Genomic DNA, 17,285 nt, shown 5'->3' on the forward strand with positions numbered 1-17,285 from the left:
TTCCACTGTCATTGTATAGCCCTCTTTATGTGACTACTATAACTATGAAAGTTAACCTAGTTTTGACGTAGCTATTAACCTTTAAGTGATATGTATCATTGTAAAGGTTAGCCTATTTCTGTTATCTATGGCAGAATGGTTTGGGTTTCAATAAAATGTCTTTATTTTCTTAGTTCAAATCTCACCAGAGTCATCTTTGCCTTTCATCCTTCTGAGTCCAATATTGTGGTTGATACACTCTCCTCTACCAAAGAAAATGTTATGCTTGTGCCACTGAATTGGTAAAATCTAAACTAAATGCCTTCCAGTTCTTGTTCTGGCACTTTTCAATCTGAATTCACCTACAGCAGTTATTATCATTCACTTGAATGATATTGGTAATGGAATGAGGAGAGATTTGCTGCATGGATCACTCTGAAGACCCTTCCAGATGCACATGCAAAGTAAAACCTGACTTATGGAAACCTTAGATATAAGGTATGGCTGGAGCTTAGTGCTGATAATAACATCTTTTAATGTTGCCCTGCTTGCTGGTAGGCTCACCTATGGCCACTGACTACTACTAGCATGGCCATATACCATGACTGTAGTAAATAGCAACTCTTCACTTGTAGCTTCATCCTCCTTTTCCCTTTAAAATACTCTCCAAAAGTTTTAGTGATCTGCCCTTCATTCTCCCTTCACTAAACCATTGCAAAAATTTAATTATAAAAAAAAAAAATATTTCCCTTCACTCTCATATCCCCTTCAATATTTGATATCTGTACAGCAACTGTTATGTCTCCATTTCAGACACAACTGTGATACTGTGATTGCCAGTCGCAAACTGGAGAAATTGGTTAAATCTGCAGATATTCTAGAGAAAGCTACAGGGAAACAGTGTCTCCCTATCCAGGCAGACGTAAGGAAGGTAAAACTGCACTACAAACATTATTTCTGTTGTTCACTGTTCTTTTCGTTGTTCAGTAAGGGAAGTAATAAGGAGTGGGAGTTGGTCATAGGAACTGTTTAGAAGTGATGGGGTGAGAGTGGAAAAGAGAGAGATGCTAACACTTGTTAGGTTTGATGAGAGGAACAAGAAATTGTGGTTAAGGGAAGTATATAGAGGAGTCAGTTTTTGTAAAAGGATATAGGTTTGGGTATATGATCCTGTGAAAAGATTTCATTTCAACTCAACTGTATCCTTTAATTACTATGGTTGTATTAACATGTTACAGTAATTTTCTGTGAGTAAATTTATTTGATTACATGCACTCCAAAAATACAAGATTTTCAGCGAGTGTTAGAAGTAATAATAATAATGGTTTCAAATTTTAGCACAAGACCAGCAACTTTGAAGGAGAAGATAAGTCAGTTACATCAGCCCCAGTGCTTAACTGGTACTTATTTCATCGACCCTGAAAGGATGAAAGGCAAAGTTGACCTCAGCAGAATTTGAACTCAGAACATAGCTAGGCAAAATCCTTAAGCAACATTTCACCTGGCATGCTAACAATTTTGCCAGCTTGCCACCTTAGAAGTAATAATGATAACAATAATAATAATCCTTCTGTTATAGACATAAGTCCTGAAATTTGGTAGGAGCAGGCTAGTCAATTACATCGACCCCAGTACCTAACCCCAAAAGGATGAAAAGCAAAGTTGATCTTGGTGGAATTTGAACTCAGTATACATTATTTACATTATTTACAATTGATGGATATTTGTCCTCATCTTGTTTGTTGAGGACAAATATCTGTCAATTGTAAATAATGTACATAATTCTTCATCTCTTAACTATAGAACTGTATTATTGAACTCAGTATGTAAAGAACAAAATGCCACTAAACATTTTGTCCAGCATGTTAACAATTCTGCCAGTTCACTGCCTTGATGATGATCATCACCACGATCATGATGGTGGCAGTGAACAGCTCAAAACAGCTCAGGGAATTGGTGCCACCCCTGCCCTGCATATGTCAGTGTAACCTCTACTTCTGTGGGAATCCTGCAGCAAGTTACACAGGGCAAACTTGGGATCCTTAATCTTTGGCTAGCAACTAAGTTAGAGTTGGCGTTATATTTAGGGTAATCCTTTTCATGAAAATCTCGACTAAATACACTCAGGAAGCAAACTCCGTAGAAAATCACTCTCGTTCATTACAATGATGATAACTAATACCAATCCAAATAACAATGTGTATGGGGAGACTCCCCTGGATGTCCAAGACACCAGATCTCCTATGCCCAGCAAGAGCCCCTTAGAGGGCAATGGAGTGGGAGACCAGGCTCCACATAGTTGTGGTCTCTTTACTGGTTAAAATATACAACATGCTCACAAACACATGTGGCTTGTTGATACAAACAAAAATGCAGTTAAGTGCCATGAAGAAGCCTTGCTACACAAGAAGAATGGCTTATGTAAAGCTATCAGAAAAAGATCATTAGAACTTTGGAACCAGCTGGGTATGTTCCAGGTTACTGAAAATGGGCTCATGAATCAGATAATGATTCAGAATAGAGGCTTTTTTCAGACAATCAGAAAAAGCCTCCGTGGTAATGATAACCTTGAGGAGGATAATGTAGGTGAAGATCAGCAGATGAATAGGCCAGGTGAAAGTGTAGTAAAAGAGAGGGATGTGTATGGAGGAAGGGAAAGGTATCAATATAATGTAGATGACCCTGTATTACCGGAGGATATGATTGAAGAACAGAAGGATCTAATGATGACTCGAGGAAATTTATTATTATAAGAGCAGGAACAGAGCTGGTGAATTTAAGATGCTTTGAATGTGTCAGTGTGAAATGTGCAACCCATAATGGGTTCCTTTTGGTTAATGGGATATTTCAATGAAAGATCTATCAGAAATAAGGGACTTGATTAGATCCACTTCAATTTTAGTATGTGAAGTGGTTGGAAAAAACAGAGAGGAAATCAGGCAGACAGAAGGAGCCATGGTGGAAGCAGAGAATCAAAGGTGATATTAAAACCTTGTGTAAAGATCTGAGTTGCATAAAAAAATGATCCAAATATCATATAGAAACTATTGTCAAACCCCTAAAAGAACGTATTCAGGCAAAAACATTGCAAGTGAAATGCTATACTGATCGCATATCACAGTTCCATCAAAACAGGTCATTCACAAATAACCAGGCAGTTTTTTAAGAACTTAGGTGGTGAAAGAAGATAATATACCTCCTGAAACAGAAGAAACCTACCAGTTTTGGAATACTGTCTGAGAGCAAGAGAGTTTTGTCACAACTACTGTGCTGAGTGGATTCATTCTGTGAGATCCAAACTCCATTACACTGAGGCTCCAAGGAAGGATCATGTATGCATAACAATGGAAGATGTAATTACACAGGTATCAAAACTGCCAAACTGGAGATTGTCAGGGCCAGATGAAATCTAAGGCTATTGGCTTAAGTGGTTTAAGTCAACACACAAACAAATTGGTTTGCAATTAAACAATTGCCTACAGTATGGTGCAGTTCCAGTGTGGATTGTTCATCATTTTATTGATCACAGAAATTGATAAAGTAAATTGTAACATTTAAACTTCCAAGATAAAGGGTCATAATTAAATACTTACAAAAGCACAAACATGGCTGTGTGGTTAAGAAGTTTGCTTCTCAACCATGTTGTTTCATGTTCACGACACCTTGGACAAGTATCTTCTCCTGTAGCCCCAGGCCGACACAAAGCCTGAATGGATTAGGTTGACACAAAGCAAAAGAAACCTGTCGCTGGTAAGTAATCATTTGTGTGTACCCTTGTCTTGGCACTACATGATGATTCTAAGTGATTATCACTGCCATATAAGTGAGGTTGTTTGTTCCCAGTCTTCCATGGAAAACGTGTCTGGCCTTGGGGAAATATCATCTTGCTTGGAAACTGGTGAGGGTTGATGACAAGAAGAACATCCAGCCGTAGAAAAATCTGTTCAATGAATTCCATCTGGCCCATGCAAGCATTGAAAAGTGGACCTTAAATCCATGGAGACAACAATGATGATGATGCTATTTTATATATTATAAGTCACTGTAGAGAAGTGAGGCGATGATTATGAGCTTTGTACGCGCTCAAGGGTTGGAATACGAATGATGCCCAACCAGAACATGTCTTGTCTGCATGGAAAACGAAGAATAGGTCCAAAATTCTGTTTTGAATGCTTGCAACAGAATGAACCTTGTTCTTTTATTCTGCATGTCATAGAATTTTTGCAACTCTTTTATATTTTTACTCGTTTCAGCCCCATGAAATTCAAAACGCGGTTGATAAATCACTGCAGAAATTCGGAAAGATAGATATTGTGATTAATGGTTGGTATCAACGATATTTTCTTTCTATTTCAAAATGTTTCTGTAAAGCGTTCCAATTCCTTTTAAAATTTATTTTTAAGGGAAGTAACTCACTATAACTTTCGTTTTAATAGAGTTATCTCCCACTTTTGTATTTTTCATTCTCTTTTTAACACTGACTATATTGAGTACATTTACGCTAACTTCCCTGTTGTTTTCTGTGCGAGTGGCGTCTCAGAGTAATTTACTCTCTAAAATTTACTAATTTTCTACACCGACTAATGCATATAAATGTTGTATATCTTCTCTGTAATTCTTTTCATTACTACTTTGATAAAGACGTTGAAGTCTACTAATTGCCGAGGTGGTCAGAATAAGGCTTGACTATATCCATGTTTTCTCCCATATTTGCCATAAGTAAATCAATATTAGTAATTCATATTTTCTCTTCTTAGAATTACTTCTGGTCATCTTCTTAATACTTCTGGCATTTAGTATGTTAACACTAACTTATCTTCTGAATTTGAATTGCAAGGGCTTTATTTATTTATTTATTTATTTATTTATTTTTCTTGGAATTCCTTGTAAATTTTTATTCACCCTTTTCCACCTCTTTTCTTCTCTAATTTATAATGTGTGTGTATGAGAAAAAGAAAGAGTGAGGGAGAAACTTGATGTATGTTTGTCTGCATGTCTGTGTGTGTGAGTTGTGTGTCTGTTTGTATGTGAGTTAGTATGTGCCTATGTTTGTAACAGAGTTGGTGTATGTGCATGTATATCACTCTGTATGTCTGTCTATGTTTGTGTGAGTTGCTGTTTATGTGTGTTTGAGACTGAGGAGATACTCTTCCTACAAATATGTCTTTTTAAAAATGTATCTATGACGATATTTTATTTCACTTTTTCAGTGTAATCTTCAAGTTTTCAAGTTACATTGTTTTAATATAACCACCTAAACAATCACAGTTTTTTTAAATGTCCATGTTTCCAGTGTGCAACACTTAGACAATAAAAAGTTCAGGTATAGTTAAGTTGGGAACATTATATTAATAGCTAGAAATAATTATTCTGTGAGAACAAAACGAAAAATTTCTTTGCTAATTAATATTTCTTTAACTGAGTTTGTTTTAGTTTCCTTTCAAGCATGGAGAAATTTGAAAATTGGTCATTTGATTCCTTCTTGAAAAGACCTTATTTTAATTAAGTCAGTAGTTATAGTAAACAACTTCAGATACATTCTGGTATTTTTATGCACTAATCAGTGAGGTATAGACTTCATCATACTTAGATGTAGTTTACTTTGATGTGTTTAACTTCATCTTCCTAGTTTAACTAGTGTGAGTGGATCTGGTAGATAGAAACTGGAAGAGGCCTATTGTGTATATATGTGTTTGGTTGGTGGGGGATACACAAGATGCACAACAATTAGATCAAATTTTATCTACCTACTCTCCCATCCTACTTCCTCCTTAAGCATGTGACTCCATCATCGTCTGGTTGTTCTAACTTATATTTCTTTTTTGATTGTCCTATAAGCTGCATCTACTGGTTATATCCATAGTGTGATGTTATATGTCGCTAAATACTGAAACATAAGTAACAATTGAAATATAAAAGAATCAGGTTATGCCCATGTTCTCTTGTGTGTGTGTGTGTGTGTGCATCCTTGTCCTGACATCACATGATAGTTGTAAACAAGCAGCTTTGTCATGCAGGGGATGTTGTTCATTTCCAATTTTCTGTGAAAAACATGTCTAGCCATGGGAAACATTACCTTACTTGGAAATAAGTAAGGGTTGGTGACAGGAAGGGCATCCAGCCATAGAAAATTTGTTTCAACAAATTCTATCTGTCCTATGCAATCATGGAAAAGTGGATATTAAAGCAACAATAATAATGATGGTGTATGTATGTAGGTATGCATGCACATGTGTATAAGTGTGTTTGTGTATATATATTTAAATATATATGTATGTATGCATGAATGCATGTGCATATATTTGTATATTGGACTTGTTAGATAAATTCATTCATTTCTTTCCAATGTTATTTTAATTTACACAAAAAGTATGTTTATCATAGCTTTATGGGCTTTTTTCTTTTCTTTTTTCTTGTAGCTGTTTTTCTCTACAACTTTTGTTTATCCTTTTAGAAGTTTTATCTCTCTACTGATAGCAAAGATTACTAAGTAGGAAAAAGTGAGCATTTTCGATACCTACTTCTCTTCACTTTCAGTCAAGGTCCCAATGCTGCCAGAACCACTCAAGGATTTTTGTGCTGTGTACAGAGAAGGTGCTATAGGATTTTTGTGCTGTGTACAGAGAAGGTGCTATTACTGAAAGAACTGCCTTAAAATAGTTTTCACACTTCAAGGGTGGATGGGTGGGAATTGGACCTCACAGAATTTCCGTGTTCTGGTTGACCACAAGAGAATTGGTCCAATAAATGGGCTGCTTTCACAATATCATCACCCATCACCTTCACACAGTCCATGAGTGTCACATGCTTCGAACAAAAGAGACTAACTCCAGTACCCCTCTATTACCACCAGTTTACTCATTTGACACTAGGCTACTTAAGAACACAACCAGAGACTTCTTTATTGCATCGTCTCTGGTGAAGAAAAATAGTGTCTTTACATCAACATAAAGCAGAGGAAAGAATAACTACATCCTGACAGACAAGCAACACTTCAAACTGAGCCAAAGTGGCATCCACACGAGATAGTGATCTGCATTTGGTGGGAAGTGCTAATCTACTGCAAAATGCTTGGAAACAACCACACAGTCTATGCAGAGCTTTAGGTTTAGCAAATCACTGACTCAATGAGTCAATCCAGCTGAAACAACCTGACCAGTGACAGTGTACTTCTTTAACACTACAGCACTTGTCCCCGTCTTTTATCCTTTACTTGTTTCAGTTACTAGACTGTGGCCATGTTGGGGCATTGCTTTGAGTAATTTTAGTCAAATGAATCAACCCCAGTACCTATTTTTTTAGCCTAATACTTATTTCGTTGGACTATTTTGCTGAACTGCTAAGTTACAGGGACAACACACCAACACTGGTTGTCAAGTGGTGATAGTGAGCAGGGAGACAAAGAGTTGCATGTAGGTGAAAACATTGAATTCTACTGAACCTAGACACATCGAGGAAGCCACTGAATCAACCACCCATGAGGTAATTGTCATCGGAGTATCGGAAGATACAGTTGATCTACAAGCATTTACTGGCAACACATCTAAGGACCTAAGCTGTGTTCCTCCAAAAAGTGCTTTCCGCTTTAGCCAACCAGGATCCAAACCCAGATTGATTCGGCTGTCGTTTTTGAACTCTACTGAGGCGCGGGCATACCATCTAGCTGCTGATAGGGCTCGGCGCGAAAACAGAATTACCTTTCGGACACGCTCTGGCCTACAGCCTGATGTAAACCCAAAGCTAAAAACTGTAGCTTCCCTAAATCGCAACTCTGTGCCACAGGAAAGCTTTAGCCTACATGATGATGGGCAAATATGGAAATTTGTCAAGTCTGGTGAGTCATAGATAAGGGATATCAGTTGGTCTGAGGATACTGCACCCACAATAACTAGCAATACAAAACCATGGGAAACTAAACAAGAACAATCAGCCATCCCCTGTATATCATCATCATCTGAAATCCAGATACAAACTGTTGTCCTTGAATGCCCATAGTTTATGCAACAACATTTTTTTGACTCTTACATCAAAAGTATCGACCCAGATTTCATCAGTCACGGAAACATGGGCACGTTCTGCACTCTGTGATGGGGTTTTCAGCATAGCCGGCTACAATCTGTTCCACAAAGATAGCATTAATCGTCGTGGTGGGGGTGTGACGGTCTACGTTTGTTCAAACCTATCGGCAATTCCTTGTGATAATTTGAACCAATCTCAACAGGAAGTATTTTTCTGCAATATACACATGACCATGTCAATACTTCTAATTGGAGTTGTTTACTGCTCCCCAAATATTCATCAAGACACACAACTTTTTGATATCCTCAGAGTTGCTGCCATAAAAACAGCCACTTATATTTATATTGCAGGGGACTTCAATTTCCCTGAGATTGACTGGGAGGCCTTCCATTGGCCGCCAAGTGCAGACGATTTCCTTGAGCTAGTGCTGAATTCAAATTGATCCCAAGTCATTACCTCCCCAACAAGGAGTAACAACACTTTGGATCTGCTATTCACCACTTCTCATGAAACAATTATTAGTGTCACTACTGAAGAACCTTTGGGTGACTCTGATCATTCCATGATCATGGCTGACTTGTCTCTGATTGGTTGTAATAAAAACCACAACCATCTTCAAACTGCCCACTTTGACTGGAATAAAGCAGACTGGAACTCTTATTGTACCAAGCTGCGATGCCCAAACTGGCTCGAATTTTATGTCTATGGAGATGTGAACACTATGCTTCAGAACATTCTGAATTCAATATGGATGGCATGTGCAGCATCGGTACCATGAAAGCACAAAAAACCACTCAATAGTGCAATTTGGGAGACTGCTGCAGTTCGACTTGCTAGGAAAGAATGCCGTAATGCTGAACAGGAATACAAAATGCACAAATCAGAGATTAACACGAAAAAGTGCAATAGATCATCCAACCATCTCAAGCAGGTGGCAAAAAATTCGAACAGCGCATAGCAGCCAACCCTGACAGCAAAGTGTTCTGGAGGTATGTCCATTCAAAGCAGAGACCTCATACTCCAGTTGGTCCCCTTCGCAATCCTCACACAGGCCAGATCACTGACAATCCCAAAGAATGTGCAGAAATTATTACTGGATGCTATGCAGGCATCTTTACTGTTGAAATGTTCCATCTCCATCACCTCTGACATCGGACTCTATAACTACTATGAAATTTACACCAGCAATGCTACAACGCCACCTTAAGAATAAACATAACTATGCCTCTCCTGGTCTCGATGGTGTTACATAGCTACTTCTCAAACATGGTGGGTACTTTCTTCTGAACCAGCTTTCACTATTCTTTCAATTCTGTCTTGACAAGGGTGTTACTCCAGAGCAATGGAAAACTGCCAGTGTTATCCCTCTGTTAAAAAAAGGTGACCGCACATTGCCTGTCAACTATCGCCCTGTCAGTCTTAATAGCTACATCACCAAACTGATGGAATCCTGTGTCAGAGAAACCTTCTAGAACTTCTGGAAGTCTCACAGCCTCATCCAGCCATCACAATTTGGATTTATTCCTAACTCCAGCTGCTGTAATCAACTCATTGAGTTTCTTGAGGATATTACCCGAATCACTGATGGCGGCTCCTGGGTGGATGTTGTTTACCTTGACTTTGCTAAGGCTTTTAATTGTGTCGCACAAAAGACTTATGGTGAAACTCTCTGCAATGGGTATAAGAGATGATCTTTATAACTGGTTGAAGTCTTTCATTATCGGCCAAAAAGAGGTTGTCACAGTTCTAGGACATCACTCTTCACCCTATGAGATGACATCTGGTGTACCACGGGGATGTGTTCTTGGCCCCCTTCTATTTGTTGCATATATTAATGATATAGATGCCAACTTAAAGAATGCCACAGTGCTGAAATATGCAGATTACATCAAGCTGTACCTCGAAATAAAAAGGACAGATCCTGTACACTATAGATCTTTATTGCAATCAGACCTGGACACGATCCACCAATGGATCATCGACTGGCAACTCAAGCTGGCTGTGGACAAATGTACCACCATGCATTTTGGGAGGAAAAACCCAGCATCTACTTACTCCCTCCACAACACTAATCTCAAAAAGTCTTCTTGCGAACATGACCTGGGCATTATTGTTGACAGCAGTTTGAGTTGGACAAAACACATTGCTAAAATTGCCAAGAAGGCTGAGGGTGTCTTGGCATCACTTACCAAGTCCTTTGTGAGCTGCTCTCCGGCTATCTATCTGAGGCTTTATATAGCTATGGTGCAGCCTCACCTGGAGTTTGCATCTCCAGTCTGGAACCCCTGTCTTGCCCAGGATATTAATCGTCTGGAAACTGTTCAGCAACGTGCAACCAAGAGAATACCCTCTATCAGGCATTTGCCATATTCTGAACGCCTTACTTCCTTGGGTGTGGATACATTGAAGCTCAGACTCCCATAAAATTATTAACCATCTTACTAACAATAACTCTGAGCACCTTTTCAAATTCCACCTGTCTAACACCCATGGACATGTTTACAAAGTCAGAAAACAGCACAGCTCCCATGACTTTCGGAAACACTTTTTCACGCTAAGAGTTGCTGAAGTATGGAACAAACTGCCAGCATCAGTTGTTAGTTGTCGGAGCATTGCATCCTTCAAAACTTCCATGCTTCCTGAGATTCGCCAACACTACACCTAATTTTCTCCCCTCCATACACACGCAAGCATGTATCTGACTCGTACACTGTTCACTTTCCAGACATTTGTACAATACTGCATATGCTTTATGCACACTTTTGACAAGTTGTAGTGCACCTGAGCACTGTATACAATAATTTCATTATTATTATTATATATTAATATTTATTTATGTAGAGCTTTTGTGTGTGTATGTGTGTTCATGAATAAGTGTGAATGGTATTGAAATGTTGATCTTTTTGTCAAATGAATGCAGGAAAGAGAACTCAGTACATATTGTAAAGTATAAAGTTTGTTTGAAATGAAACTTGAATCACAAGAAAGCAAGCTCCTTTTTATGTGTATATATAAACACATATACACACAATTATATGATATATGTATTTATAAAACACAACTGTCTTTTTGTACATCACCTTCATTACAGGTGCTGCTGGCAACTTCTTGTGTTTGGCCTCCAATATGTCGTTCCATGCTTTCCAAACTATCCAAGAAATTGACACCATGGGAACCTTTAATGTCAGTAAAGTGGTCTATGAGAAATACATGAGAGTGAGTAGAATATCTTGTTCAAGCATATAGCTACATTTCTGTAGTGGTGGTCATTGTGGGACTTGTAATTTTTGTGTAAATCTAGATCTCAATGGCAACACACTATACAGCTGGCTGAATGTGTGTGTGCACTTGACAAATATATACAGCTCTGAATATACCATACTTTCCATTAAATTGATGATCACTCTTCTCATTCTGACATGCTCAGTTGAATGTATGGTGTAGTGTGTCAGTCCTCTATTCAGTATGATTCTGTGTGTCTCTAGGTCCTGCTGTGGCCCCAACAGAATCAGACAAGACAAGTGTAGTTTGTAGAGTTGCTGCTCTACGAACTGCTCTCATTTTACAGAGTTGTTGCTCCCTGTACTTATCCTTGCAGTTGTTGTTGTTATGGCAGAGAGCTGACAGAATCATTAACATGTTAGCCAAAATGCTTAGTAGCATTTCGTCCAGCTCTTTACGTTCTGAGTTCAAATCCTGCCAAGGTCAGTTCTGCTTTTCATCTTTCTGAGGTCGATAAAATACTTATATCAACTTAATCAACTGATCCCTTCCCCTAGATTTATGACCTTGTGTTGAGGCCAACTTTGCCTTTTATCCATTCAAGGTTGATAAAATAAAGTAGGAGTCAAGTACTGGAGTTGATGAAATCAACTAAATCCATCACCCTGAAAGAAAATTGCTGGCCTTGCACAGACTTGTTAAAGCATCACAGAAAATGCCTTGTAGTATTTCTTTCATCTCTTTACATTCTGAGTTTAAATCCCACTATGATCAGTTTTGCTTTCATCCTTTTGGAGTCAGTAAAGTAGTTAACTACTGGGTTGATGATATCAAGAAATTTGCTGAGAGTTAAATTATAATTATTATATGTATGCCATATTGCCTGATATTACCCATGGTGCTTCACTTCACTTCATGCTCTTGTTTGATGGGGCTGGGGTCATCCCAGATTAGTGGTCTCAGAGACGTCATGCTTAGAGCCAACCAGGTCCACCAGTACTCTCCATCACTTGAGATCTTATACTAGCCTCTCTGCATCCTCCAAGGTGACATCAAGTCTCTGGAGATCTTTTTTAATCACATCCAGCCATCTGGTGTGGGGCTGGCCACAAGGTTTCTTCCAGCACATAACTTTTGTGTCCAATAAGCGTAAAAACCTGATAGGATGATCTAGTGGGAGATGGAGGACATGTCTGTGCCAGTGCATGAGGTGGGAGGCTGCAGACTGATGCATGCTCACATGCAGCTGCTTGTTGAGAACATGGTGGTACCATCTAATGTTGTCAATGGTTCTCAAGGCTCTGCTATTGAAGCTGTTGATCCTCTTTACCAGGGCCTTCGAGATGGGCCATGTTTTTACCCCAAAGAGGTGACAAAAGTATACTTCCAAAGTCACCCATTATATAATGGCTAACACTCTAGTATACACACATACACACACACACACACACATATATATATATACCAGAGCAAGCACATAAATGTGAAACAAGGTAGAAAAAAATAGTACTCGAATACTAGAGGTAGAGTAATGTGCTTTATTAGTAAAGTATATATTTAATATTTTACTTTTAAATCTTCACAGTGAGATGATATTAAAGTTCTTTACATAAAACTCATGGATGAGATTTTCTTTGCTTAGTGAACTTGTTAAAATTTTAGTATTTCACTATAGACTACAATCTGACATATTAATACATTAACATCACAACGCATACATATTTTCTCTTCAATGTTTCAGGATCATGGAGGTGTCATCCTCAATATCACAGCCACTCAACATTACAGAGGAGTACCACTGCAGTGTCATGTAGGTGCTGCCAAGTCTGCAATTGGTAATAAATATTTTAGTCTTTTCTGTTGTTGTTATTGTTGAAGTTTTTGTCTGTGTTATTGTTATTATTGTTAATGTTTTTATTATTTTCATTGTTATTTTTATTGTACTATTGTTATAATAATCCTTCATCTTCTTGTAAATCATATTTGGGAAGTGTAATAGTCATTTGAGGTTTAGAACCCATCTTACCATGCCAGATTTTAATATAGGAGCCCACATATCACTTCTGCTATGAGCATTGTTGCCCACACACAACTCACCTTCACCAAATTTCAATATTAGAGCTCACACAATGAACACCCTTGCTAGATTTCATTATGAGATCTTACACATCTCCCCCAGATCTTAATATCTGGGCTAACACATCACGTATCAGATTTGAGCACTGGAGTCCACACACAAGCCTTCAGTAGATTTGATATCACAATCTACACACAACACACCAGGTTTTAAAACTGGAGCCAACAACCACACACCCTCACTAGATTCAAATAATAGAATCCATCCATCTTTACCTGTTTTTTAATATCACAGCCTACCACCCATCTTTGCAATACTGTTTGTCTCATGCTATAAAAGTTTTACTTCTCAAGACTAAAATTGGATAAAACTGAAATAGTAAATAAATTCTTGTTTCTCCATCTAATACATTAAGTGGCTTGCATTACTTTCTAGTTTCTCTTTGTCTTCCTTTTTCTTTTCTTGCTATGCAAACTCAGAGGCTTTGACAAAACACCTTGCTGTGGAATGGGGACCCAATGGCATACGTGTGTTGTGTATAGCACCAGGACCTGTGTCTAACTCAGAAGGTTACCGGAGACTAGGTATGTTATTTTCTGCATAATATCTAGGAACTATTTGGTGATGAAAGTCTCACTGAAATCTTTATATAAGTATGGATGTATGATAAGAAGCTTGCTTCCCAACTACATGGTTCTGGGTTCAGTTCCACTGCGTGTTGCCTTGGGCTAATGTCTTCTACTATAGCCTCAGACCAACCAAAGCTGGAATGGATTTGGTAGAGAGAATGGATTTAGTAAAGAGAAACTGTAAGAAGCCTGATATATCTATGTGTGTGTGTTGCTTTGTGTCTGTGCTTGTCCTCCACCACCACTTGACAACCGGTGTTGATGTTTTTACATACCCAATATCTTAGGAGTTCAGCAAAAGAGACTGATAGAATAAATACTAGGCTTAAAAGAATATCCTAAGGTCAATTTGCTCAACTAAAGACCCTTCAAGGCAGTGCCCCAGCATAGCCACAGCCAAATGACTGAAACAAGTAAAAGATAAAATTTAAAAGATATTCCAGGGAACTGTATTGGAGTATGATTCTCTGTTTGTCCTAAGAATTATTTCATTTCATTGGAGTGTGGCTGCTTGTCTACTCCAGGTCCATAATAACTATTTCACTTCAATACTGTCGAGCTGACTTTAAAATGAAGATAAACAATTTAGTTGATTATAATGATGGACTGTGCCTCCTTATGGTACCTATTGTTAATTGTCTCTGTAGTGCTAGTGATGGAATATGAACTGTCTTTTAACTATTTGGCTAACATTCTATCCTCCATTGTATCCTACCCATTCTGCATACCATCTATATGGCACAAAGTCTATCCATTCTGTACATTGTCTGCTTAGGACCCTATCTATTCAGAACCCTAAAGACATGGTTAATAATGAACAAATGTTAACTTGTTACTTTTAATCAACAGAATTCTTCAATTGGGCAAACCACATGGAGACTCCTTCATTCACTCATGTAATCATGTTGCTTAGCTCCAGATCAGCTCTGATCTAACAGATCTATCAGCAGAGTTTTCCAACTATAATCATCACATCTGTTGGGGATGGATCTAGAACACAGTCTAATGTACATCCTTCACTTTTTAAGGTGGAAGAGTGTGATTTGATGTTGATTTAACTATTATTTCTAGTGGGTCATGTGACCATGTAGAGATTCCCTCATTAGCTTGTCCTGTGATCATGTTCATGGTAGTGATGGTGGTGGGCGAGGATAGTGATGACAGTGATGATGATAAGGATGATTGCAGATGATAATGGTGATGATGATGATGATGCATGACATTTCATCTTTGTAACAGATAAGATGTGGCACTCATCCTATATTATTTACATTTCATTTTTTTCTTTTCTTTTTCTTATTTCAGTTTCTCCAGAAATTTCTGAAGCAATGTTAAGTGAGCATATACCTATTGGGCAGATTGCCACCCGAAGTGATATTGCAAATATCGCTGTGTTTCTGGTCAGCAAAGCAGCTGGTCTTTTGACTGGTGTTACTGTGGTAGCAGATGGTGGTCATTGGATGGGAAGTTTGAAAAGTTGGACGGATCAAATTATGCTAGCAAAGAAATCTGCAAAACTTTGATTAGTCTGTGTGTGTGTGTGTAAATGTTTGTACATGTGTGTCAATAAATATGTGCATGTATATGTATGCATTTGTATGTATAAATGTATGTACACATGATTGTAGAAACATATGTATGTGCATATATGTTGGCATGTGTAAATGTCTACATGTATGTGTTTGTGTATCTGTCTGTGTTCATGTATCAATTTATGTGTGCATATTGTACATGTATGTGAGTGCATAACTATTTGTGTGTATATATGTGTGTAAATACACACACGCATACTAGTGTGTACATGTGTATCAATAAATATATATGTGTATGTATGTGTGCATTCAAGTGTGTATGTATTGGGACAGTTATATGTTCGTGAGAGTATTGTATGTGAATGTGGGAGACACCCTATTTAATCATTTGCTTTGAAGTGATAATGGGGGGTGGGCAGAGCTACAGAATTAATTGATAATTGTGGAGGAGTTTGCTGTATAATCAGATTTGGATATTGATATTGATAATCTTACCTGTCTAAAAAACATTCCTCTCCTTAATATCTCTCCATTGCTCCTTCACACAGACATGTGCACACACACACACAAACATATATGTATATGTATGTGTGTGTGTGTGTATATATATATATATATATATATGTATAATACAAAGAATATATATACATGTATACACACATATATGTACATACTTACATCTACATGTGTATATATATGCATATCAGGGTACAGGACGTTAGAACAATGAACTACAGACAACGGAACAAACACATAGGAAAACGGAAAGCCACTTGGAATATCCCTTCATCTATATATATGTATATGTATATGTGTGTATATATATATATATATATATATATATATATATATGTATGTGTATCATCATCATCATCATCATCATCGTTTAACGTCCGCTTTCCATGCTAGCATGGGTTGGACGATTTGACTGACGACTGGTGAAACCGGATGGCAACACCAGGCTCCAATCTAATTTGGCAGAGTTTCTACAGCTGGATGCCCTTCCTAACGCCAACCACTCAGAGAGTGTAGAGGGTGCTTTTACGTGTCACCCGCACGAAAATGGCCACGCTCGAAATGGTGTCTTTTATGTGCCACCCGCACAAGCCAGTCCAGGGGCACTGGCAACGATCTCACTCGAAAATCCTACGGGAGCCAGTCAGGCGGTACTGGCAACGGCCACGCTCAAAATGGTGCATCTCATGTGCCACCCGCACAAGAGCCAGTCCAGGGGCACTGGCAACGATCTTACTTGGCTTGCCGGGTCTTCTCACGCACAGCACATTTCCAAAGGTCTCAGTCAGTAGTCATCGCCTCGGTGAGGCCCAATGTACGAAGGTCTTGCCTTACCACCTCAGCCCAGGTCTTCCTGGGCCTACCTCTTCCACGGGTTCCCTCAACTGTTAGGGTGTGGCACTTTTTCACGCAGCTATCTTCATCCATTCTCACCACATGTCCATACCAGCGCAATCGTCTCTCTTGCACACCACAACTGATGCTTCTAATGTTCAGCTTTTCTCTCAAGATACTTACACTCTGACGGGTATTCACATTGACATTACACATCCAACGGAGCATACTGGCTTCATTCCTTGCGAGCTTACGTATGTCCTCAGCAGTTACAGCCCATGTTTCACTGCCATGTAGCATGGCTGTTCGTACGCATGCGCCATACAGTCTGCCTTTTACTCTGAGTGAGAGTCCCTTTGTCGCCAGCAGGGGTAAGAGCTCTCTAAACTTTGCCCAGGCTATTCTTATTCTAGCAGCTACACTTTCAGCGCACCCACCCCAACTACTAACTTGGTCGCCCAGATAGCGGAAGTTATC

At 38.6% G+C, this 17,285-nt stretch overlaps 1 protein-coding gene across 4 annotated transcripts in view; it reads left to right on the top strand.

The window, feature by feature from the left end:
• LOC106883385 (peroxisomal 2,4-dienoyl-CoA reductase [(3E)-enoyl-CoA-producing]) overlaps positions 1-17,285 on the top strand; it is a 62,921-nt gene that overhangs the window by 42,426 nt on the left and 3,210 nt on the right. For all 4 annotated transcript variants that reach the window (XM_052969568.2, XM_052969569.2, XM_089355124.1 and 1 more), the window contains 6 exons: positions 793-910; positions 4,233-4,302; positions 11,090-11,214; positions 12,962-13,055; positions 13,777-13,881; positions 15,232-17,285. The exon at positions 15,232-17,285 is cut by the window's right edge and continues 3,210 nt beyond it. In XM_052969568.2, coding sequence (XP_052825528.1) covers positions 793-910; positions 4,233-4,302; positions 11,090-11,214; positions 12,962-13,055; positions 13,777-13,881; positions 15,232-15,449 — 730 coding nt within the window. In that variant the 3' untranslated portion in view covers positions 15,450-17,285. The remainder of the gene's footprint in view (positions 1-792; positions 911-4,232; positions 4,303-11,089; positions 11,215-12,961; positions 13,056-13,776; positions 13,882-15,231) is intronic.

Source organism: Octopus bimaculoides, chromosome 7, assembly GCF_046866305.1.
Source record: "Octopus bimaculoides isolate indiv1 chromosome 7, ASM4686630v1, whole genome shotgun sequence".
In the NCBI taxonomy this organism is placed as follows: Eukaryota; Metazoa; Mollusca; class Cephalopoda; order Octopoda; family Octopodidae; genus Octopus; species Octopus bimaculoides.